This window comes from Rattus rattus, chromosome 6, assembly GCF_011064425.1.
Source record: "Rattus rattus isolate New Zealand chromosome 6, Rrattus_CSIRO_v1, whole genome shotgun sequence".
In the NCBI taxonomy this organism is placed as follows: Eukaryota; Metazoa; Chordata; class Mammalia; order Rodentia; family Muridae; genus Rattus; species Rattus rattus.
The window spans coordinates 12332923-12359342 of record NC_046159.1 but is presented as its reverse complement, the minus strand read 5'-3'; the positions used below and the strand labels follow the sequence as shown (position 1 = coordinate 12359342).

Here is a 26420-nt window from a genome sequence, read left to right as displayed (position 1 = left end):
GGACTACAGATTCTGATGAACTTGGTATCCTCAAATTCTGATTTTTTTATCCATGAGCTCTCAGGATCTAATCTATCATTTGGAAGAAGTTCTTTCTAGAACTGTGGTATGCTAAAATAAACAGGGCTCTTGTCATTGCATTGTGGCTACATGAATGGCATGCGTATGATATGGAAGAGAGGACACCATCTTTACTTTAGTAAACAAATATTGTGTCGCTAGCATTCATCAAGTTGAAGCTAAACTTTCAAACGAGTGATAGAATCAGTTTGTTCGTAATCTTTATTTGTGTAGAAGCTTGGGTTCTGAGAGAGGTAACTGACTTAGTTATAAGCAGTATACTTGCGTGCGTGTTCATAAGTCAAAAGATGGAGTTTTTACTTTTGCACGGATTTACATGCCCAGGTCTTGCGTAGTTGCTGTGCTGGCTGCACTTTTGACTTCCTTAGTTTCGTTACGTTTATTTTACTTTCAGTGTCAAGTACTGTCTGGGTGTATGCATGTATACCCATATGTGTAATGCCCTTGGCGGCCAGAAGAGGGAGCTGGATCCGCTGGAACTGGAATGGTGGGCACTGTGAACCTTCTCCTGGGTGCTGGGGAAACACCCAGAGGCTCTGCAAGAGCAGCACGTGCTCTTAACTGCTGAGTCTCCTCCCAGTTTTTTATTCAAAAAGACATTTTCACCACCTTAGGAGTTTGTCATTAGCAGGCCCTGCCTGAGCCACATTTCCTAGTACAGACACTCCAGCATGAAAAAGCCTGGCTCTAGAAGGTGACAGACTGCAAACAGCAACGTCCCTTATGCCTGTCTGTTCCCTTGGGATCGTCCACTGAACATCCCTGAAAAGGAGTCACCGCGGCCGTACCTCACTTCACTCCTTAGCAGGTATTCTTGCTGGAACCTGAGTGACTTCTGGCTTGCTTCTTACCCTCTGTGCACTTTGAACTCTTTCCTTCAACTTTCCTACCCTCCCTTTCTTCCTCTAGACACGGTACCCGTGGCCCTCAGATCTCCTTCAGGGTCCTGCTTTCGTCATCACCTCTCAGGTCTGCGTATTTTCTTTCCACTCTGTTTCTACCACTCAGAAGGTTTTCACCCTCTCTCCTAGACTGTTCCAACGAATTCCTTAAATTCAGGTCCTATGCCATCGAGTGGGCCACACAAGTTTGTATATTCGGCAAATGCAAACATTTACAGTAAATGGGTCAACAAGAGAATAAAGAAGGCACATTTTTTTCTCTTAATCACGCCATCTTGTGATTATTGCGGTCATTGTGTGGACCGCGGTCTGACTCTGACTCTCTCCGTTCGTGTTCTGTCTCTACCCTTTAGAGCCATGCAGACTTGGTGATATCACTTCCTTTCCCATCTGGCTCAATAGCTGCAGCTCGACGCGGTGATCACAGCACCACCGTCTGAGAATAATTGCAACGATTAGCAGAGAAAAGGAATAACGTCCCCGAGAATTCTAAAAACAGCATCCACTGTTATTAGCAGGAGCTGATTTCTGCTCAAATCCAGCTCAAATCCAGCTCATTGGCTTCTGCAATTCAATTGCTTCCCAAGCCTCCCCTAAACTTACAAACTATTCACAAAGGAATTCCAACAGAATTTGAAAATTATATTTTTTTATTATAATCACATAAAACGGAGTCAGTTACACCAGATTGTTCAAATACATTGGTGAATTAAAACCTTCAATGCTTACAAATTTTATACATACTTATAAGTGTACATATAAATACAGACATCGTAAAAGATATATATTTTATCCTGAAATAAAGTGCCCAAATCTCAGTATATGGGGCAGGAAATGAAGAGAAGTCATAAACTCTGGGCAGTTAAAGAATCCTTCAGTCAGTCAAGCATCCGCTTTTTACACACTTGTTCAGGTATGGTGAATTTCACTCACCCATTATTTTTCTGAATTCCCCCATGTGAATTAATCTTACCCAAAGGTTAAAAAGGTTAAGGAGGAGGCATGTGGGCAACTTACTGAATCAGAGGCTGACTTTTTCTGACTGCATGGGATTCTGCCTTGGTTTCCAAGGAGGAATAACGAAGCATCATAATTGTCTTATTTAGAGGGTGACCTTCCTGCTATGGTGCTAATAGAGTAAACAAACCAGGTGACTCTAATTGTAATTCCCCTACGAGCATGCACTGAAGTCGAGCTTTGGTACAAAGGTTCCTGGTGGGTTTTTTGTTGTTGTTGTTTTGTTTTTTTCTTTTTCTTATCACTCAGGCTTGGGGGAGCAAAGCCACAGCAGGGTACGAATTGTGGGTCCTGTTTCTTTTGTTATTAAGGAAATAATAGAATATGGTGCCTAAGGACTGCTGTAGATCTCTGAGAGAGAACCAACTTGAACTGAAATGGGCAATTACATCACAAAGCCAAAGTCAGTGATACCATTTCAACCTAAAAATAAAATAAAGTGTTAAAGGAAAGCCCCATAATTTAAGTAAGATAATAACAATAACAATATAAAAAAAAATCCTCACTTCGAACGGGAACTAGAATTCTGTTTCCCATTCGAATCGCTCTGCTAACCTTCTCACCAGACATTCGGAATCTTAAAACGCCTTTGAAAAGACTTGCAGCTTATTTAAGCAGGCAGAGATACCCTAAAATTAGCTTCCGCGAACCCAGCCATTTCAACGTCTTTGGTGGTTACACCTTCAAACTACACTAGCACGGATCCTACGCAAGCAGGGAAGAGAGAGACTGTCCCAGCACGGGGCTGCAGAAGACACTCGAGAATCTCCCAGCATTTACTGGATCGGGAACCATGAGAAACCCTGACGTTCCCCAAACTCAGAATAAGAAGTGGAATATCTTGGCTGTGGTTGAGGGGCAAAAGAAGAGCCAGGAAGGCCTTCCCACTTTTCGGCACAGCGTGGCAGGGCCTCTAACTGCTGATTTTGGTGAGCATCTTGTTAATCGCTTGCTTGACGTGTGTGGTGGAGCTGCGGCGCCGCGTCTTGCCCTGCACCATCCTCCTGCGACGCACCTCGCGACAGAGCTCATAGAATACCTCGGTGATGTTCCCTTCTCCCGTGCAGGCGGAGCATTCGTAAAACGCACAGGCCAATTCCGAAGCCAGCTTCTCCCCTTCCTCGGTACTCACTTGTCTGGAGTGGTCCAAGTCGGCTTTGTTTCCGACCAAGATGAGAGTTACGTTTTTGGGCTTTTTGATTTCATCTAAGATATTCTTCAGCGGCAGCACTTCTTCGAAGCTCCCTCGGTCGGTGATGTCGTAGACCAGCACGAAGCCTTCCCCCCAGCGCATGTGCCCTTCCCTCTGGATGGTGTCTTCCTGTGAGCAAAGAAAAGACCGGAAGTTCAGGAGACCTAGGCCTAATTCACCTCGTTTCCATTTGTCATTAAAATGTCTTGGCTGTTTTCCTGGATGAACTTATTTTCTTAATTAGTTTAGAAGGTAAGTACAGCTCACCCCCATGGGTCTTAATAGCCTTCTTGTTCAGTGTATAGACAATTGATAACCCTAGGAACAGAAAAAAACCAGTAATAAGCTATAAATAATCTAATGTTTAAACTCGAGGACGAGGTGTCCCCCATCCCAATGCCCTAATCTGTGCTGTACATCAGTGTCGATGATGAAAGTTCTGTGGTGACTGTCAAAGAGGTGAGTGCTTCTCCATGAGAAGAGAACACACAGTTTGAAGGTGTGGCTGGCCGGTTCTGGAGGTACATGCACCTGAGATCCTAGTACCTGGGAGGCAGGGCTAAGAAGACGGCCCGTTTAAGGTCAGGCTGTGGGATCGTGAGACAATGTGTGAGAAGAGAGACAGAGGGAGTGTGAGGGGAAGAGGAGGAGAAGAAAGAGAAGGAGGAGGGGAGAGAGGGGAGGAGGAGGAGGAGGAGAAAGAGGAAGAAGAGGAGGAGGAGGAGGAAGAAGAGGAGAAGAAAAAGAGGAGGAGGTGGAGGAGGAGGAGGAAGAAGAGAAGGAGGAGGAGGAAGGAGGAGGAGGAGGAGGAGGAGGAAGAGGAGGAGGGGGAGGAGGGGGAAGTGGGAGGAAGGGAAGGAGGAGGGGGGGGAGAAGGAGAGGAGGAGGAGGAGGAGGGAGAGGGAGAGGGAGAAGGAGAAGGAGAAGGAGAAGGAGAAGGAGAAGGAGAAGAAGAAGAAGAAGAAGAAGAAGAAGAAGAAGAAGAAGAAGAAGAAGAAGAAGAAGAAGAAGAAGAAGAAGAAGAAGAAGAAGAGGGAGAAGAAGAGAAGGAGGAGGAGGAGGAGGAAGAGGAGGGGAGAGGGAGGGGGAGGTGTGAGGAGGGAGGGGGAGGGGGAGGAAGAGGAGAGAAAAAAGTATTGTTTTCATAGGTTCATCTTCTAGAGGCTTCTGCCTCTCTTGGCGAGCTCAGTGCTGTGTGAAGGCCCATGCATAAGGAGGGAGAGATGACAACAAAAGGGTTATGATTAATTTCAGGAGCATTTCTTCGATTAAACACTTTAATTCAAGTCCCTTCAAAGGTCACAGGTCACTGTTATAGCACTGTGAAAATGCCTGGCCATCTAACCATCTGTGGTCATTTCTGCATTTGGGAGCTAAGACTTCCCTGTCTTTGTAAGGCATGATCTGACTAATGTCAAAGGAAATTTGCAGGCAAGAACTGCAGGGAACGTCGTCTCCACATAGTGCGTCATGCAACACGCACACAAGCCTGTGTGTGGTGGTCACGGAGACCTGGAGTGCAGGCCAAGGCTCTCTCAAAGACTTGCTTTGCACGTGAGGACATTAGGGATCCTTTTTAATAGAGATGCTTATTTAAATTCATCTGAGCATTCCCAAAATATGTTTGGTTATAAAGACCTAAGAATGCACTGGCACCCCAATCCTCCAAATATAGAGGGAGAGCCCACCCTAGATAGTCTGTGACCACTGTAATATTTCCAGCACCTTCTTGAGGCATAGGGTCATGTGCACAAGGATCTAATTACATATTCATTAATGTATAGTGTGTCTAGATAATGGGACATACCAGCATTTGGTCATAAAAAGTCATATATAGAAAAATATGTTAGCTTTTAAAAAAAATTATACATACTTTACTCTTTTTTATTTGATGCAGTAAACACTCGGCGGAATTCCTACTCACCTGGCCAGCGGTGTCCAGGATCTCCATAGAAACAACTTCATCGTCAATGGTTGCCTGGTGTCGGTAGGTTGATTCTAAAAGAATGAGAAAGGCGCTTGTGAGGTTGAATTTAATCCTTGAAGTGGGAAATCAGGCACAGGAAGAGGATCCTGCCTTTGTAGCAATGCCTGGGTGGAGGGGGGTGGGGTGGGGGGCAGGGAGCTGTCCAGGGAAGAGAGATTGGAAGGACAGACGGACAAAGGAACAGCCTCACATTCTACGGAGCTCTCTATGGATCCGACCTGCCGGCTGCCTCCTTTCTCCTCTACCCTTTCCTCAGGCTGCATCTTGCTCTCCAGGAGGCCAGCCTCCCAGCGCTCTTTTCCATTTAAATTAGACGAGGTCTCTACATTATGAAGTGAAAAAGGCGATTCCACACAAAATCTATTTCTGTCTTGATATTCCTACACGTAATTTTTTTTTAAAACATAAAACCCCTTTGTATCTCTTCCTATTTTAACAGTGCAAAGACCCTTGACATCAGGAGGGTGGGCAGGAGGGAGAGGCCGGGACTTAGATGGATAGAGATGGCAAACTTCTAAGATGGCCAGCTTCTTCCTCTCCCTCCTGCAGAACCTGAGTCAGAAGCCTAGGAGCTTAAAACAAGGCTTTTCCCCTCCCATTTACCAGGGCACGGCAGCTGGCTGATGGGTCTGACGGGACAAGTCTGATCAGGCCATGCTGTAACAGCTGTGGGGCGATCACCATCTCATCCTTGTTCAAACCAACCTACCCTAAATGATGGGAGGAAAACCCTCGGAGATTCTTTAAAAAGTCGCTCCTCATTGCTGTGCACGTGACCGTTCCCTGTCTGCCGCACTCCGCACGTTTCCTCGCCGTTCTTCACTGGATGATTTCCCACTGCTCCCTGTTACACTCAAGGTTTCCCTGACTTTCATATCCTTAGCTTACAAACAACAACAACTACCAAACCTGACCAAGACCCCAAGACTGCAACCGGCTGAACTCATGATATGACACTACTGGGGACCTCGAGACAGCAGGCAGGCGGCCGAGTGTGTGTTTGGTGGGGGTGAAGAATGGTAACCCAAGATATAAAGGGGTTGAAGGGGCGCGCGGGATGGGATAATGCAGATCCCTCCTTCATTGTCTGGTCAAAGCACGCAGCAGCAATTGCCCTGGACCAGATGTAGTTGCTGGGTCCACAGTGGAGGGGTCCCCAAGCCCTGCAGGGATAAGAAGATGGCAGGTACAAGACACCTGAGCAGTCATGAATGTGGCTCTCATCCTGTAAGTGGAACGGGAATCAAAGCATTGTCAGCTACTGGGGCCATAGACGAAAGCTGCAAAATAAATAAATAAATAAATAAATAAATAAATAAATAAATAAATAGAAGCCAGGAGTGACGGACCAGGCTGGTGAACGTGGGGGATTTCCTCAGAACATGTCCGGAGCTCATAAGAAAGAAAGCACGGTTTGAAACTTTCCTAAGAAATGTGGATAACAGATTTATAAATCTTATTCTTTATGACGTGAGTCTCAGTGGAGAGAATAAAAGCTACAGGGTTGTGGAAACAGCCCAGGTTGGAATATCTAAAAGTTTCTGAGTGCAAGAGTCACTGAAAGGGGAAAATATCCAAAAGAAGGTGCTTATTACAGTGAGCTTTAGGGATACTGATGACAAAGGAAAAAGGTTTTAAGAGAAAAACAGCGCGCCCTCCGCATAAAGAACGTGGCCCAGTTAACATGGACTTTCTTTACTAGAGAAAATAAATTCAGGACGTGGGCAGCACAGACACATCCGTGCACTGTATTAGAAGCCGTCCCGCACTGCAATTCTAGATGCTTCTCGAGTGTCTGTCCTTTCAGGGTGAGGTGGAGACAACATCAAAGCCCAGATTAACTAACAAACATTTCAGTGACAAAAGGGAGCTGAGGAAACCGTGAGCTAAGTACTCAATTCTAGGAGAGGGAAACCAGAATAAACAAACAAACAAAAAAAAAATGATTCAAGGAGGGAACTCGCAGATGTGGCATCTAGACACAGGGCATATGCCAACCCTGCTAGCAGGTGGCACAAAAGCATCAATAAGGAAACAGAAGAGGAAGAAAATTGTAGGCTCATTCTATATTTGAGCATAAAACCGAGAGTTCTAACTCGAACATTTTCCATTGAGGAGTTTGGACAGACGGCAGGCCATCTAACATAATTACTAACTGGGTATTTCTGAGTGCCGATCACCCAAGCACCTAATCAAACAAGCCTGGAGTTATCTCTCTTGGGGACCAGACTAGAAACCATTGCTAACACTTGTTCATCCTTCGACATAACTCTCTACCTTCTGGAATGACCGACCAACCATCCCAACATATGTCCAATCGACAGACCAACCTTCCTTCCTCCCTCCCTCCCTCCCCTCCTCCCTCCCTCCCTCCCTCCCTCCCTCTCTCCCTTCCTCCCTCCCTTCCTTCCTCCCTCCCTCCCTCCCTCCCTCCCTCCTTCCTTCCTTCCTTCTAGGACTTTGAAGCCCTTGGAGACCACTGGCCTATTGCCTTGCAGTGAACGATTGTCTATCCAAGGCAAAGAGTTGGAAAGGAAGCCTGCAATGGTTTGACAGTCACCACAGACAGGAAACTGCACAGCTCACACCTCTTCTGAGAAGTTGTCATTTTTAAAATGAAACTACATTCAGCATACGGGAATAAACGTGTTTTCGAATCTTGTCCCTCTGCTGGAACTCATGATCCACACATGAGGAGTCTCATCTGAAGAACATTCAGGACCACACTCTGCTCTATGCTAAATGACAGGGTTTGGCGTTCTGAGACCAGATGCTCCGAAATGCCATTTTCAGCAGCAACTGCTTCCAAGTGTTTCCTCAATAATTTCTTTTCTTTTTCTTGAGTCTTTGGGCCGGAGGAGAAGCCCAGCTGGCCACACACGTACTAGGCATTCACGCCCTGACGGTCCTTCCCCCTGGGCTGTTCTGTGACTTTTGTATTGACTTCCCCTTTCAAGATGCCTGGCATCCGCCCTGCAGCCTGGAAACCAGAAGCCCCGGCTCTCATCCATCTCTCTGTACCAAAATGTGTCCCGGAGGAAAGGATATTGTTCTCTGTGGCTCCCATGACAAATGAGCTCTGGGTCTCAGCTGCAAAAGGCCACAATGGTGTGTGTGTGTGTGTGTGTGTGTGTGTGTGTGTGTGTGTGTGTGTGTGTGTGTGTATGCACTCGCAGCACAAAACAAAATGAAACTTGCATGAAGTTCTGTGATTCCTTGGCTGTTTGTTAATGAAATGAAAGGAAGGAAATGAGGGAACGTCTGCTACAGACACAGCAGCAGATGCTGGACCGACTTCCTCCAGGATGAATACTATTTTCACTGTTTCACACTGTTCTTAGCATACATCACTCACGTGTCTTTCTGTCATTATGAACTCATTTTCTCTACATGCAAGACAATGAAGATATCCCTTCAAGAGGTTAAAGTATTGGCCATGAACGGGTGAGCTTGGAAGAGACAATTCTAACCCAACACATACATTCTATTCCTCTGTTTTAAAATTCGAAGAAAAGCCGGGTGTGGTGAGGCCAGCCTGGTCTACACAATGAGTACCAGGACAGCTGGAGATATTCGGAGACCTTGTCTTGAGAAAAATAAAAAAAGAAGAAAAAAATCAAAAGGGTGCACATGTGTTTGGACCGTTTACATATTCTCTGTTTTCTTTTTTTTACTAACAGGAGCGGTAGCCTCAGTCCTTCCTTTGAAGCACTGTGGGTATGTTTGATTAGATCTGTGGCCAGATGCACTCCAAAAGAAATATTCTAAAACAAACATGTGTTTCATAATTGAATTAGGTATATTAAAATTACCTTTAGGGTTCCTGTGGATGAAGGAAAATGGTTTACAGCATGCATTCGGGGGCCTGGGGAGGAGGTTGCCCGGTGGTTGAGAAGTTTGGCAGTGAGCTTTTTCTCTGGGCAGCTGACAACCTCCTCTCTGGGTCATCCAGATGCCTCCAGCTTAGTGGACACCTGCACCCATGGGCACATTCCACCCTCCTTAACCGATGACTACTACTACTAAAACCTTAAAAAGCATGCATTCCATGACATTTCTGTAAAGCGGCCTGCGTTTTGTACACTCTGGCAAGGTGGAACACTCAGAGCTGTTTGTATGTAGTTAATCCTTGGACGGAGTTAGCTGCTTTGCATGTCATGACACGGCAGCAGGGCCACGTGACCTGCGCTGTAACAGCAGCAGGGTCACGTGACCTGCGCCGTAACAGCAGCGGTTGGCTGTGTGGCTTTACGCCGGAGTGGAAATCGCTCTGAGTTGAGTTCTGTTGCTGGCCGGGCTGCAAACCAGTCATGTCGTCTTAGATGAAGATTCACTTCTCTGGCCCTGTTCGTCACATGACTGCCTCCCATTTTCCTGCGATGTTGTTACTGAATGGCTCTAAGGTGCGGCTGAACACTTCTGCTATGACATCCAGTTGAGAGACCTCTCTGCTTGAGCCGTTCCAACTAGAAGCTCCAAGGTAGGCAAGGTGAACCAAGCACAGAGGAGCCCATGGAATTGTAATGTCTCCCGAGTCCTTCCCTTACTCCTAGCTCAACTTTGCTGTGTAGAAGGACATCAACTCACCATTAAGAAACAACATGTAGGGGGCTGGAGAGATGGCTCAGTGGTTAAGAGCACTGACTGCTCTTCCAGAGGTCCTGAGTTCAATTCCCAGCAACCACATGGTGGCTCACAACCATCTGTAATGGAATCTGATGCCCTCTTCTGGTGTGTCTGAAGATAGCTACAGTGTACTCATCTATAATAAATAAATAAATCTTTAAGAAACAAAAAAGAAAAAAAAGAAACAACATGTAACATCTTTGTCCCAGGACAGTAGTGCCTGACACTAAGAAGCGCTCCTTCCCTCTCTCCAGGCCTCCAACATGCCCACGTCAGTAGAGGCACACACACGATATCGTGTTGGAAGCCTTTCTCTGTATTCTTGTGTCGGAAAACATTCTGGGGGAGAGGAGGTAACATGACTCTACAAGGCAGGGATTCAACCCTCGACTGGGACTAGATATCTATGGATTCTCTTTAGTCCACAGCCAGAATCTACCTCCTACCATCCAGGTTGCTAGCTCCTGATTAAATGGGCCACATCCCAAATCTGATGAGCTTCAGGGGTAATTTTTGGTGTCACTAACAAACCAGGGCTGAACTCTGACAAAGAACCCCACTGGCGAGATGAGAGAAATGTAAGGGAAATGAAAATCATTCTGTGCAAAGGATTGTGGTATTTCCCCAGACTTCATCTTTCAAAACACTTGAAGTTTAAAAAAAAATTCCCTCTTTATGAAACGGATACAGTTCCCCTCACCCACCCTCTGCCCCTTGCTTGCACCTATAATTAGAATCATCAGGATAGATCCTTTCATAAACAAATTCAACATGACACAAGAGCAACAAAACAAAGAAGAAAAACACTGGGCCCAAAATGTAGAAGCCTGGACCCACTGGCCACTGTACCAGTGTGCTGGTTTGATATGGCAAGCTAGGTGCAAACCAGCTGTCCCTGGAAAGAAATCGTAGTTTAGGGCGCGTTTCCATCAGACTGGCTTATGGACATGTCTGTGAGACATTTTCTGGATTCCCAGTTGATGTAGGAGGGCCTAGACCACTGGATGTCCCTAGGCAAAGGGTCTGCACCATGACTTACCTCAGAGTAGATTGTAATTGGGATCTGTAAACCAAATAAACTCTTTCCACACTGTACTGGCTGGTTTTGTGTGTCAACTTGACACAAGCTGGAGTTATCACAAAGAAAGGAGCCCCCCTTGAGGAAATGCCTCCACAAGACCCAGCTATAAGGCGTTTTCTCAATTAGTGATCAAGAGGGGAGGACCCAGCCCCTTGTGGGTGGTGCTGTCTCTGGGCTGGTGGTCTTGGGTTCTATAAGAGAGCAAGCTGAGCAAGCCAGGGGAAGCAAGCCAGTAGGTAACATCCCTCCATGGCCTCTGCATCAGCTCCTGCTTCCTGACCTGCTTTAGTTCCAGTCCTGACCTCCTTTGGTGATGAACAGCAATGTGGAAGTGTCAGCTGAATAAACCCTTTCCTCCCCAACTTGCTTCTTGGTCCTGATGTTTGTGCAGGAACAGAAACCCTGTAAGACAGTCACCAAGTTGCTTTTGATTGTGGTGTTTATCGAAACAACAGAAAACCAAACTAGGGCGAGTGTTTTCTTTATAGGATCACTTCAGAAGCTGTAACTATTCTGTGTTTTCAGTATGTGGGATGGTGTTAATAATTTCCAGCTTCCCATGAAACAACTAAAGTCCAAAATCAAGAAACCCACTACCTCAAGTTCTGAGGAAGGTACTGAAATCAGAATTCAAGAAGACAGGGCCCCCTGCCCCCTTCCTTTCTCCATCACAAATACACCATTCTGCTTTGTAATCTTGGTTGCCGGCTCTTTGGCTCTTTTGAAACTCATGAAGTGAACACGAGTGCCATGAAGATCCAGTCCAAGAAATGCTAATTTCTCTCGGATCCTATGAATTACGGTTTCCCGTGTGCTGGAAAATTAACAGCTATTCAGTGTTCACGCCCACACAGATCCAGTCTCCAGTGTGCGAGCTAATGGCGGCGTCACCTGCCAATGAGTCACCTGTTTCTCCTGGAGGTGGAGGAAGGCTCTGGTTGCTTAACAGCCAAGTCCTCTCTGAGCAGCACAGTGCAGGGTCACTCTATGCTGTGCCACTTCCTAGGGAAGGGTGCCTACACCTCAGAATACCAGGGCAGACTCATTCCTGTTGATAGCTGTTGCTGTTCTGTATGAGTAAGACAGAAGGAAAAGGGTTCACCAAAGACTAATTAAAAAGAGTCACATCCGTTCCTAGAACACACACATCCAGAGAGAGTTAAAAATGTCCCATTTCTTTTTTTTTTTTTTTTGGTAATCTTCATCTTGTGTTGTGATGTATAGATAGGTTGGAGACGAAGCAGTTTTTAACCCGACTGCCAAGAATCGAAGAAAGGATCAGATAATCACTATAAAACGTATGCAAATGAGAAAAATTTGCCCGGGGCAGATTTACAGAGTTGGGAAAACAGTAGGCAATGGCTCCTTTTCAAAACCAGGCCCATCTTTACATCCAGGCAAACTACTTCAAGCTCGGAGCACCGCTATGCCTGTAAGTGTGCTGAAAATAAAAATTGATAAACAAAATATTTAAAAATATACTTTCTCGAGAAATAACTATTTCTCTTCTCCCTTGTTCTTATGTAATGTCAGAGACTACACTGGGAAGAAAGTTACTCATGAAAATATACTTTTTGCATTCTCCTTCTGACAGAATTATTCTGTAATGCGTGCTTATAAAATAATTTCAGAAACTTGAAATTAAATTTAATTCTTCCTTTTACACTTTAGACGGGGAAGTACTGTATCCCAAACGTGGGGCTTTTTTTTAGTTTCTTTTCCCGCTTGTGTAGGAAAGGTATATATTTAGATAAGCAAAACCATAAAATACCACCCTGTATTCTCATCTCGCTCAGTAGGTAGCGTTGATATGTTGGCATATAATTTTTTTTTTCTGAATCTTGACAGAGGGGTCTGGTGATATTTCTAACCAGATACAAATCTGGGAAATTACAATTATGTATTTGCTAACAAAGTCACGTGTCATAGTCTTTTAAAAAGCAAAGGCAGAAGACGGTCTGCCGAAGCGGAGGTACGTCAGACTCCTGTTTAAAAAGACTGAATATAATAAAGATTTGAGCCCTCAGAAATAATTTATGGTTTCAGCCAGTTCTAATCAGTCATGCCATGCTATCACAGACTCTGAAACCGACCTCGAGAAATGCGCCAGGGAGAGCTGCCAGCACACTGCTGTCAGAGAGCGGAGGAGGAAGATGCATGCTCGCTCCCATCCATCGCAATACCGTAAGGAGAGTGGAGGGGTTCACTGCTCCACACTGGCTGAGTTATGGAAGCTCACTAGGTATCCGGCAATGGAGGTGCAGACTGGAAATGTATACACACAAGGGGATGTTTCATCGCTCATCCATTAGAGCGGAAATACCACATTTGCTGGAAAATGGATGCAACTGGAGATGACTGTGATCAACACGAATTAAACCCCTTCAGAGACAGATCTCACACGTTACTTTTTTTCTCATTGGTAGTTCATTGGTTTTATATAGATGTAGGATGACGTCATTATTCAGAAAGGCGGTACAGGATAAGGCATAGCCTATCACTGGATGAGAAGGAAGGGTAGGCGGGGAAAAGTCTGGGAAGAGAGGAGGAGGAGGAGGAGCCACAGAATCAAGATGGAGACGACAGAGCAGGACGATCCACATCCAGGTGGTCTAGGTCAATTGTCTAGGCAGGCGGTTTCTATCGTAATTCATTGGCAGTGAATTTATTCTGTGGATGTATTGTGGATTGAGAATTTAACATATAAATCTGGTTGTTTGGTTACAGTTTGTTGAGTCTTGATGTTCCCGGGTGGCTGGGACCAGAGTTCCTGGCTGGCCAGGGCTGGCCAGGGAGACTAGCAATGGAAGCGGAGAGACCGCTGAGGCTAGGAGTCAGCTAGGCTAATGTGGCACGGTACCGCACTGGAACCAGCCGCCACTGAGATAAACTAGGATTAATTCTATATGGTCCTACGGTGCCAGAACTAACGGCAGGGAGTGACCGCCCGGGTCCGACAGTACCAGGGGCCCAGCGTGGCGCAGTGATGCGTGGGAACCGGGTCATGCCCCCTTTTTTATTTTTTACTGCAACATATAGATACATAAAATTACGTAAGTATACACGGCAGGAGAGTAAAGGCAGAGCTGTTCAGAGGAAGTGGGGGGGATTGACAGGAGTCAGGGGCGATCAAAAGAAAAAAGTGTGGCGAGTCAGGGGAAAGTCTGTTCAATGTACTGCATATGGCTGCGTGAAATGTCCCTAGGCAGCGCAGCACAACAGACAGAGCACACCATGAAAATAAAGAGAAATAAGTAATTACGGAAACAAAAGAGGATGGCATTTGGGTATTTAAACTGCATCTAACTAAAGTTACTTGTATCTGAGGATGGCGTCACAAGTCCCATGAGAATGTTGGAGCTGTGTAACTAATGACAGGAAATCCGATGGCTGATTAGAAAACAGGGATTGAGTCCTCACCTCCTCCCCCTCACCGAGATAAGTAAATAAGTTCCAGGCAGAGTCCAAGGCTGAGCACTGTAGGAATCCGTCAACAGAGCCCTCTCTCTCTTCCTTGCTCTCGTCCCTTCTGCACCTGTCAGCAGCTAACCGTGGTCATTTATTCTCTGACTCTTTTCTAGACTGCGAGGTCAAACAAGCAGTCTATGTGCGGAGATGGCTCATTGGGTGAAGTGTAGGCCTGGGACTGTATCCCTAGAATTCACATAAAAACCTAATAACAGCACAACACTGGGGCATGGGGAATCCAATCCGGGGACAGGCCGGCCATTCAGGTTCAGTGAGAGACCCTGTCTTGAAAAACAGTGTGGAAATTGAAGGCACCCAACCTTTGACCTCTCTGTGCATGAGTAAGAGCACGCTCCTGCCCCCAGATCAGAGTCGGATAATTGGTTCACCTTTAGCACCTGAAGCAAGGGTCAAATGCAGGGGAGGAAGTTCATAAACACACACAGAACGAACGGCGGAAATACGCAAAGCGCAAGAGGCAAGCTTCCTTTTTAATGGAACGTGCGATCTCACTTGTGATACATTTGCAGGAAATTGCCTATGTGAAACTCAATATTGCGTACAGTGAATGTGTACTGAAGAAGCATACAGTCAAAACAGTGGGACCGCCAAGATGGCTCAGTAGGCAAGGGGGCTTTTGGCCAAACGTGAGGAACTGAGTTTGATCCCTGAGACCACATGGTGAAGGAGAGAACTGACTCCCTTCACCATGAGAACAGACAGTTGTCCTCTGACCTACACACACACATACACACACACACACACACATACACACACACACACAATCAAAAATTGAAAAAAAAATACAACGAAGGGGCCCACATTTATACACGAACACTATTTCTGCCTTCTTTACCCACAAACACCACTTGTTCCGATCTTTGGAAGCTGAAAGGGCACAGTAAGGTTTCTGCCTTCACTTGCCCTGCATCTGCACACAGATGTTTGATCCTACTGTGATGTTCTCTTCAGCGCACCTTTTTGTCCCACCCTGAATGCTGCCTGTGTTAGCCTTTCTCCCAGGAGAGCCAAGCAAGCATCCTATTGACCCGTCGGCATCTTCTCTGGGATGGATGGGACTTCTTCATTTCTGTGCTAAGCCTGCAGGGCTCGAGGCACAGGACGGGGCGGACTGCTGGCCTCCAGGAGGGCTTTATGCTTGACCACATAAATGTTATGCTTCTGAGACAGCAGAAAGGGCCTTATCCAGGGTGTGACACACATGCTGTCCTCTTCTGAGGATCACGAGCATATTAGAAGGGGGAGGTGAGGATATAACTCGTCACTTACCGAGGGTTGGATCGTATTCCCAGATGAACCGTTTGGTCAGAAATCTCACCACAATCGCTATGGAAGAAAAAGAACAACGTCAAACGTGAGCCCTTGCTGGAGTTCCTGTCCTCCAACGTACACATTCAATGTTTCCTTGGCAACCAGCCCAGCTCACCTGTGATCATTTCCATGCACTTAGTGACCTCAAACTTGGGTGCTGTTTAAATAAGCTTATATGTATTCTTCTTGTCACAGGGATAAAGCCCAATCAGTACATTGTGAAATTACCCACGCGGAGTCTTTAATTCAGAGCCACATTACGGGTCTCTAGAGTTTGAGTATTGGTAGAGATTGACAAAGGTACCTTAAAGGAAAAGAGGCCACCGTTGCTGGGATGAAAAGACAGAAGCTACCAATGTTACAGAAATGTAGCTATCCAAAACCCAGAGTTAGGAATTCTAAAAGCTCATCAGAAAGTCACGGTGAGGGCTGGAGAGACGGCTCTGGCTAAATGTGCTTGCTGCACTAGTGTCAGGTCCTGAGTTCAGCTCTCAGCACTCACATGAAAAGAGCTGCTGTGGTCACGCATGTCTGGGGTGAGAGGGAGACAGGAGACAGGAAGATCACCAGGGTTTGCTGGCTGCCTCGTCCAGGTTTGTTCAGTAAGACTGCCTGTCTTAAAGAAATGCCTGCAATCTCTCCGTTGATCTGCACTTATTTTAAGTCATAGGCAATGTGCATAACCTTTAGCTGGAGACATGAGGTTAACAAAAGAGGAGCGATTTTCATCCATGACGTTCCAAGCTTGTAATCCCAGTATGGGGAGGCTGAGGAAGGGGGATACTGTGTTTGAAGATAGCCTTGGGATACACAGGAACTTTCAGGGTATCCTGAGCTAAATGAACAGCCCCTGTCTTAAAACAACCACATGCTTGAACAAATAGACACTATCGTCCTGAAAGTTTATGGGACCCATGTCAACGAGCTGTACTGCTTTGCAGTTCCTGAGAGTGGCTGTCAAACTTGAGAAAGTTTTTCACGGAGACTGTCACAGACACTAAAAATAGACAAAGAATACTGGATCCTTTCCCTGAAAAAAATAATAGCACATTCATACTATTTGGCAAATAATTGCAGGAAGCTTAGGGACTCTGAAGATTCTTGGTGGGTTCTCCGAGACTCAACTGAACTTCACTCAGAAGCGGTGTCGTATCGATACAAATTATCAATTATATCCCTACCTTTATAGAAACGCCTTGAATGGGCTGCTCACACACTCCTTCACTAACTGGTTGAAAGCTAACTGGTTGAAGGCTATGGTTGCTCTGTCTGTTGTCACTTTTAGGATCAACAGAGATGCATGCCTCTCTCCCAGTGCATCCTGTGGGCTGTCATGGTACCCAGAGCAAGGTGAACTTTGTTAGACAGATCCCAGCCACAAGTGGCTTCACAGCGGGTGACTAAAAAGAGAAAACAGCAATATTCTTTCTTAATTTCAGAGTGTGAGACTTAACGTGAGCCAATATATGCTTGGAGCTTGCAGTGGCAGGAGCACTGACCCTGCCATTCTTCCCGCAGGGAGCGAACTTGTGGTTTCAACCGAGCCCTTCCTGTGCCACTGTGAATTCTCTTGGGAACAAGGCTTTTCTTTTTAAGTTGATTTTTTTTTGTATTTATGAAATAATTAGTACAGATAGATACCTTTCCCTTTGAAAGATAATCCATGTTAGCCCTGCATGGTGGTACATGCCTTTAATCTCAGCATTGGGAGGCAGAGGCAGGTGAATCTCTGTGACTTCTGGGCCAATTAAGGGCACAGAGTGAGACCCTACGAGTCCCAGGGCTGGCCAGGGTATTTAAAAGGCTCTATCTTTAGTTAGAATATATACTTTAACTCTAAAAGCCAATCTATAAAAAGTATTATCTGGGAGAAATGGCTTATTCAAATGAGCTGCTTAAAAAAACGTAACTGGTGTTTCTCAATTCCAAAACCATTTAAAATTTAATCATTTTTCAAAAGTATTTCTGAACTGTATTAGACACTCGAGTGCCTTTCAAATGTGCTGAACATAATTGCACCATTCGAAGATGCCAGGGTCTGGCAATATGTTTTGAAGCCATGAGGAAGATGTGCAGAAGACATTCAGGATGCTGGCGCTCTTTAATACTGGAGGTTTTCAATATGTATACGCAATTACATTTTACACGATGTAACTTTGTCCTTCAGCCGTGGTCACTGGGACCACTCCCAGCAGCACACCTGCCTCTCCATGCAGTTACTTTTCTTATAGAAAAGACCTGTCACCCTCTTAACAAACGTGTGAGTATTTTATAGAACACAGGAGGAATATGGATGTGTCAACACCAAAGAAACTTCCAGTGTTCATAAAAACATACCTGGGGCTGGCAGGATGGCTCGGTGGATAAAAGAGCTGGAGGCCCAAGTCTCATGGCCTGAGTGAGTGTAACCCCTGGATCTCACGGCGGAAGGAGAAAACAGCTTTGGACACCTGTCCCCTGATGTCCATGCACAACATGGCATACACACGTACACACACACACACACACACACACACACACACACACACACACACACACACACGTATCGGACAAGGACAACAGAAATAAAGAGCAGCTTCTGTCTACCTCTGAGACATCGTGTGTGTTCCTGCTGACTCCTGGGATACTGGCCGGACTCTCACTCTCAACTCTACAGAACGACCTCCTTCTGGGAGACAGCACACCCATGCTGGACCCAAGTAATCAATTTAGACACTGCCAATATTCTTTCACAGAGCTGCACATGAGTGACTATTTCTGACAATAGAAGCATGCATTTAAAAAAAACTAATCTATTCAAATACACATAAAGCACAGAGAAACCGCTACATACTAGGCATTCTCTAGAGATGTGTTTTCAAGGGTATTTTTTTCCTTACAGGTTATTTTGGGGGATGAGAAATTGATATGGTTTTAGATTTATATTCCGATAATATTTTAATTTGATTGTCATAAAGAATGAAAACAATAACACACCTGCGCTGTGTTATCTGGTGGATGTTTTATTATCCTTTAAACTGCATCCACATTTCAGTGATGCTTCAGTGATGGCGCATTTTAAGGGTTACCAGTATATATTACTTTTACAAATTTTATTACAGGATATGGTTTTTATATGTGATATAGCCTACCTCACCTCGGCTCCCACACGTTGTTACTTCCTCCTTGTTGTTGGGAGGCCAATGCACCCCATCTCATGTGCCATCTCTGCCCTAAATTCTCCATCACTTGAGCCAATCCTCAGTCAGTGTCTACTCTGTGCTGGCCATCTGCTCCATCTGGAAATGTCCAGGTCACAGTTGAAACCACCATCCCTGACCTCATGACCTTATCTTCCAGGAAGAAACTGGAGAAATTCAAAAGACAACTGAAGTGTGCAGTGTGCCGGAGAGGACGAATGCTCTAGGGTAAACACCCACAGTGACTTAGGAAGGCTCTGCTCTTGATGGATGAGGGGAGTGAGGGATGTTATACAAGGAGTGGAAAGGGTAATTCTCTTTTTTTAAAAGATTTTTTTAAAATTTTATTTTACCTGTGTGCGCGTGTGAGTGTGCGTGTGCACACGCATGTGTGTGCACAAGCGCGCACATGTGTGTACCATGTGCATACAGGTACCCAAAGGGACAGAAGATGGCACTGGATTCCTAGAACTGGAGTTACAGGCAGCTGTGAGCCACCTGTTGTGGGTGCTGGGAATCAAACCAGGGTCCTGTGCAAGAGCAGGTGCTCTTAACCAATCAGTCCATCACGCCATCCCTGAACATCCTGTCTGATAAGCAGTATCTGACATGTGTAAAGTACGGTGTTTGAGGGGATAATGTTCTGGGCAGAAAGAAGAGCAAACGCAAAGACCCCGAGACAGGAAAGCGTGGGTGACGTGAACCAGGCAGGTGTGGCTGGCGTAAGAGGCTCAATGGTGAGCACAGCTGGAAATGAAGGAGTCTCCTCCCACTGTCCCATCATGCACTGCTGCTCTTGAGAGAGCCACAGCCGCTCAGCGTCCATAAGTACCCACTAATAGCAAGGGGAACGGAGCAACTGGGGTCTTATTACTGTCATTACTGTTGTTAGGAGGCTTGGCCATGTCCTTAGGAGTGCACATTCCGTGAGAGTGTGCGGTTTGTTTTCTGATATCCAGCATCGCTCCTGGTAGACGAAGAGAGAGCTGCTGGGTAGGTGAGAGATAAGACTCAGTAATGGTCATGATGGTGGCTCATCCTTAACAGAGAACGAACAGCCAAGTATTGAAAGACATCACAGAAAAACCAGCCTGTACCGCGCCATCTCGTGTAAGTTCTCCCTCAAGCATTGATGTGGCTAAAGGATGTCAGGGGCTCCGTAAGTCTGAGGGAAGCACAGAAGGTCTTTTCCATTGTCCCATCAAAGTTTATAGTTTATTAAGATGTTCACTGAGGCTAGAGAGGTGGCTCAATGGGTGAAGATGCTTGATGTTCAAACCCGGAGACCTGTGTTAGAGCCCGGAACCTGCACATAAAGTGGGAGAAGAGAGAGACAACTCCACACAGCTGTCCTCTGACCTCCGTGTGTGTGCTATGACGGGTACGCACTGACACGTATGTGTGCACACACACACTAATGATAAGCATTGGAAATACCTTTTGAATGTTTGTGGAAAGAGTTGGGGTGCCATGCGATGGTAGAGTACTTTCCTAGAACATGCAAAGTCCCAGACACAGTCCCCAGCACTGCCCACGCCAGCAAAGTCACTGTACAAAGCAGACTAATTTCCTGCCCTCTGCACCCCAACAATCTTAGGCAGAGTTGTGAGTTTGGTTGTTTGTTTTTCAAAGCACAAAGTGACATCAGCAACCTTTGCTTCCCACAGAGGTCTCTTGCCAAAGTCTTCTACAGTTTCAAGTGTTCTTCATGAGAAATCTTTTTAAGAAAGAGGTAAGCTGGCTCAGCAAATGCAGACTAACATTGATATTTACAAGTGAAGAGCTCGATCCAACAGCGACACGGACAGAACCTCCTGAGGCCACCTTCCAGGCTCCTGTCAAGTAAGTGTCTGTACCTGAGTGACAGAGAGGATGTGGGCAAGCTCCTACAGAGTGGTGACGAATCATCCCTGCAGGGGCCCAGGTCCATAGTCAAGGCTATGCAACAGACTGAATCTAAACTCAGCAGCCCAGGACAATAGCATTTACTACAGAGCAGCAGGGAAAACTAACACACACTGAGGGGACCAAACAATCCACATGTAAGTGTGGGAGACAAAATTGCATGCAAGTGTCGAAAATACCCAGGTCCAAATTTTAGATATTTTCACATTCATTCATTCATTCATTCATTCATTCATTCGTGTGTGTGTGTGCACGCTCATCAGGTCAAAGTTTAAATATTTCCACATACATCCATTCATTCGTTCATTCATGTGTGTACACATATGTATGTGCTACATAGCACATGTGGTGTGCAGAGTGCAGCTAGTGGTAGTCAGTTCTCACCTTATGCCACATAGGCTTGGAGAACTCATGTCCTCGGGTTTGACAGGAAGTGCTTTATCTCCTGAGCTGTCTTGTCAGCCCTCTTGTCAAAGCTTTTTTTCCCCTTTTTTTTTATTGAATATTTTCTTTATTTACACTTCAAATACTATCTCCTTTCCCAGTTTCCCTTCCAGAAACCCTCCAGCCCATCCTCCCACCACCTGCCTCCATGAGGGTGCTCCCCCACCCATCCATCTACTCCTTCCTCACTGTCCTAGCATTCCCTTATGCCGGGGCATCAAGCCTCCACAGGACCGAGGGCCTCCCTTCCCACTGATGCTCGACAAGGCCATCCTCTGCTACATGTGCGACTGGAGTCATGGGTCCCTCCACGTGTACTCTTTGGTTGGTGGTTTAGTCCCTGGGAGCTCTGGGGGTCTGGTTGGTTGATATTGTTGGTCTTCCTATGGGTTGCAAATCCCTTCAGTTCCTTCAGTCCTTTCTCTAACTCCTCCATTCGGGACCCCGTTCTCAGTCCAATGGTTAGCCGCGAGCATCCGCCTCTGTAATTGTCAGGCTCTGGCAGAGCTCACACAAGAACATTATAATAAATTCATATGAGGACATTATAATAACTTTACATGACAGCATTCTAGATAATGTATTTATTTATAATAATCCCCAAGTATGGAGCTTCTGGAAATGAGACCATACCCACAAAGTATCTCTCTTCCTAACTCTCTTCCTCCTCCGCACTGATTCTGTGCTTATTTGACGTCAGTACCTACCAACACCCGAGGCCAAGGTCCCTGTTGCCAAGCCCACACGGGTAGCGAGATCAATACGAAATTGCTTCCACTTTGAATTTATGATCTGTAGTTACAACTTCACAGTAAAACAAGCAATGCAAGCAGTGCGTGAGAGAAAGACGAGAGCTTTCATATCGCCGGGAATTGCTTGTTTATCTCACCGAGCACAGCCTGGACTGAAACAGTATCCTAAACCGTATGATGGGGCAATCTTAAGAATTCAGTGATATTATTACCTGCTCTCACTTACTGAGCATGCACCGTGAGCTCAGGCACAGGGCTGGACTCTGCACCGTGAGCTCAGGCACGGGGCTGGACTCTGCAGGCACATCTTCCCTCCCCACTGGTTTGTGGCAGGAGAATGTGCAGTATATGGCTGTGTAGCATGAAGAAATTAAAGCTCAGATCATTTACACCTCTCTTTAAAGTTTTTTTTATTACATTTCTCTCCCCTCACTCCTCTGTGTGTGTGTGTGTGAGAGAGTGTGTGTCTGTGTGTGTGTGAGTGTGTGTGAGAGTGTGTGTATCTGTGTGTGTGTGTGTGTCTGTGTGTGTCTCTCTCTGTGTGTATGTCTGTGTGTGTGTCTGTGTATGTATGTGTGTCTGTGTGTGTATGTGTGTCTGTGTGTGTGTATCTGTGTGTGTGCGTGTCTGTGTGTGTCTGTGTGTATGTGTATGTGTGTCTCTGTGTGTGTGTCTGTATGTGTGTGTGTGTGAGAGAGTGTGTCTGTGTGTGTGTGAGAGTGTGTGTATCTGTGTGTGTATCTGTGTGTGTGTCTGTGTATGTGTGTCTGTGTGTGTGTGTATCTGTGTGTGTATGTCTGTGGGTGGTGGGGATTGAACTCGGGTTTTCAGTCTTGGCCGCAGGCACCTTTACCCACAGAAGCCATCTTACTAGCCCCACATTTCTTTCTCACATTAGGAGGGACTTTCGGCTTCATGTTCCTCAGTGTTTCAGTCAATCACTGGGGTTCAGATAAAAAAGATGCTACCTGAGATTGCTGCCCCCTCCTCCATCAACTCTGGAGGGAGGACCTTCCCAGAGGATGCTATGGAAGTCATAGGACAGGTGTCTTTACACACATGCTCACCTGATAGCACAGGTGTCTACACACATGCTCACCTGATAGCACAGGTGTCTACACACATGCTCACCTGATAGCACAGGTGTCTACACACATGCTCACCTGATAGCACAGGTGTCTACACACATGCTCACCTGATAGCACAGGTGTCTACACACATGCTCACCTGCACACTTCACTCCATCTTGGAAACAAAAAACCATCTGGTTTGGTTTTGCTTGATGCAGACTTTGTTACCAAACAAGAAGACAATCGAGCCTGAAATATCTCTAAGGGGGAAAAGAAATCGGTTTTCTAGACGTAAGTTCGCGCGTGTGTGTATTTCCTCCGCGGTGTGGAGCCAAGAAGAGTGTTTGACTTCTGTAACCCCCATGACACTGACACACGCATGGGCGGGTGACAGTCCTCCCCCACTGCTTTCCCTCATCGTCCTTATTTGATCGACTTTACTTTGTTTCCTTTGGGGTTGAGAATTTCAAGTATCATGCAAGAGCTCCGTGGTTGGGGGTGGGGGGTGCTCCCAAAGCCCTCTCATGCCAGCCTTATTTGAACTTGGCTTCCTTAAAATTGCAGCAAGCTAATAACTAATCGGCAGAGAAAGTAGGCATGAAGACTGGAACACCATCAAGGGAAGGGGTGACAAAGGACAGGACACAGCAGACTCACAGATAATGTTGTTATGCACCAGACAGCACGTCTACCAACAGTAAGACTGGAGCAACCGTCTCCTGTCCTGGCCAGGACATTGCTTCCTCTTCCGTGGCATGACATTGTTATTCGTTTCTCCTCTTTATGGAATATATCCAACTACTTTGTAAATATTTATGTTCCTACGTCCTATCAAGCGTGAACGATCCCCGTTAACCCATAGACGAAGCCTTGAGCAATTTACCTCTACTGGTTGTTACAAATGCCTGACATGACCGTCATATCATAGTTAAGAAATGGATGAGGGTAGCAATTAGACAGTAAGTCATTGCTTTCAAGATCACTATTGACGACGGTCTGTATTCTGGTGTGCTTACAGTGTTGAGGAATCGAGCTCATTAAACAGGACTTCTGAAGGAACTCTGGCCAGCCCCGCCTGGCAAACATGGCTCTGACAGGCCTTGCCTCTCTTCCCAATTCCCTCTGCCCTGCTAGAAGCCATTAGATTGTATTCCAAAAGCAAGGTCTATTTCCTTATTTGGCCTCTTCTTCCTCTTGAGGCCGACTACCAAGGTCTAGCTATCAAAGTACTGAAGTCCAGCAATCAGAAGCCTCCTTTGGTTCACCTAATTAACATGCCCAATTAAAATTTAACACCTCATCCTAACGCGGGGTTTCCCATTTTACCTTTATAATCCGCCATTTTCCTATGGGCCACATCGTGTCTGTCTACTCTCTATCCAGAGGCAGTTCTTTATCCTCTGGGACAAATTTCACTCCTTCCTCTCCCTTGCTCCCTTCTTCCCTGTCCTTTATCTCCTGTCCTTGTCTCTTATTCCCTGCCCTCTGTCCCACTGGCACAAATAAATCTCCTCTGTGATGAGACCATGGTCTTGGGGGTCCTGAGCTGATACTCACTCTTCCTTTTACTTTCTTGAAAATATCTATCAGCCCCTTCTCAGGCCCAAGCCCTGGTTCTGATGCCCATCCAGGCCACCAGCTTTGCAAATCTTATTGGTCCAAATTGCAGGATCCACACTGCTGTTAGCCTTATATTCCTCAAAGGTTTTTCCAGAAAAACAAAACAAAACAGAAATAAGCTTTCATCATAAAACAACTCTCACCGAGGGTGCAAGCGATGGCTGCTGGTGGATTGTCAGACTACATAATTCGAAGCTAAGCTTCCATTCGTTAATCAAATAAGCTGTTGGTCTGAAGTGTACACTCTCCCTGAATTAGAGGGATTAGGGGGGTTCTGGGAATGCTTTCAATACAACACCAACGGCACTTTCTGACTATTCAAGGGGAGTCAAGGACAGAGTGGATATAGTTCACGAGTGAATTTATTTATCATACGAAGTCTTGAAAATAGAAATTAATGCTCCTACTTTATACAGAAAGAACATGATCAGATTGATGAACTGCCTTTTTGCAGAGCAGTTAAGTGGAGGAGCTGACTCTGAATCCAGTAACTTTGTTAAATCTCTTTTAGCGATACACAATAGTAAACACTATATCTTAATATTTCCACATATGACTTAATTCCACGTGGTTGAGATTTTTCTTCTATATGAGCGTACACCCTATCGAGAAGCAGGCTCTGGGAATTGCATTTTTGGTTCATGACTGGATTTCTTCTGTACTGCAGAGAATCACCATGACCCAAAACCATGGCAACCCAGTGAGAGAATATAAATTTTGAGAAGCAAAGGGGAAACTTCAAGATAAGTAAGATTTTTTTGCTTTTCTCTTCAAAAGGCTGTTTATTCAGGCAACATACCGAGCAGACAGGAAGTACGTAATGGTGTAGATATCAAGCGGAGCTCAGAGCACAGTGAGCTGATGTCTCCTGGCCAGTTTCAGGGAACAAGAAAGAATGTCAGGAATTACCTTAGGCAACCTCCTCAGCAAAGAAAATATCACACGGGTTTTATTCCTAAAGACTTGAGAATGTGTGCTCTTGCATGCCCTGGGAAAACCAAGAGAGGGGTGACAGTGGTGGGGAGATCAACAGAGACTATGACTTAGACTGGGACCCAAGTCCCGCTGTCACAGGGTTCCTGTTGCAAAGACTGGAGAAAAGAAGAAAGGGCAGATGGCGAGAGCCTGGCTCACTTTGCTGCTCCAGAGGGAATAACATTTGAGTACTGACATTTGTGTTTGCCAGAGTCAGAAACACAAGAGCTGAACCTGGAGTCACTTTATGAAGAGCTAACCTGGACGCTTCTGCTCTGGCCTGGGGTTAAAGGGGCAGATGACTGGTTCTTCTCTACACATAGCCTTTGGCCATGCCACATGTTCGAGCTCAGCATCCCAGAGACTCCTCCTATGATGGTTTGTATGTGCTCAGCCCAGGGAGTGGCACTATTAGGTGTGGCCATGTGGGAATAGGTGGGTCACTGTGGGTGTGAGCTTTAAGACCCTCATTCTAGCTGCCTGGAAGCCAGTATCCTGCTAGCAGCCTTCAGATGAAGATGTAGAACTCTTAGCTCCTCCTGCACCATGCCTGCCTGGATGCTGCCATGCTCCTGCCTCGAGGATAATGGACTGAACTTCTGAACCTGTTCAAAGCCAGCCCCAATTAAATACTGTCCTTATAGGAGTTTTGAATATTCTTGGCTCAGGGAGTGGCACTCTTTGGAGGTGTGGCCTTGTTGGAGTAGGTGTGTCACCCCAAGGCCCTCATCCTAGGTGCTGCCAGTCTTCTCCTAGCTGCCTTTGGAACAAATTGTAGAACTCCCCCAA

The 26420-nt window shown here is 45.9% G+C and overlaps 1 protein-coding gene across 1 annotated transcript; it reads right to left on the bottom strand.

Moving 5' to 3' along the window:
• Positions 1–1615: 1615 nt before the first annotated feature.
• Rerg (RAS like estrogen regulated growth inhibitor) lies at positions 1616–21183 on the bottom strand. The gene is made up of 6 exons (XM_032906410.1): positions 21155–21183; positions 20394–20413; positions 16783–16786; positions 15645–15703; positions 5117–5190; positions 1616–3321 (listed from the first exon to the last, which is right to left on the bottom strand). Exons 1-6 carry the CDS (start codon positions 21181–21183, stop codon positions 2914–2916), a joined length of 594 nt encoding a protein of 197 aa, XP_032762301.1. The 3' UTR covers positions 1616–2913.
• Between the last annotated feature and the right edge of the window lie 5237 nt (positions 21184–26420).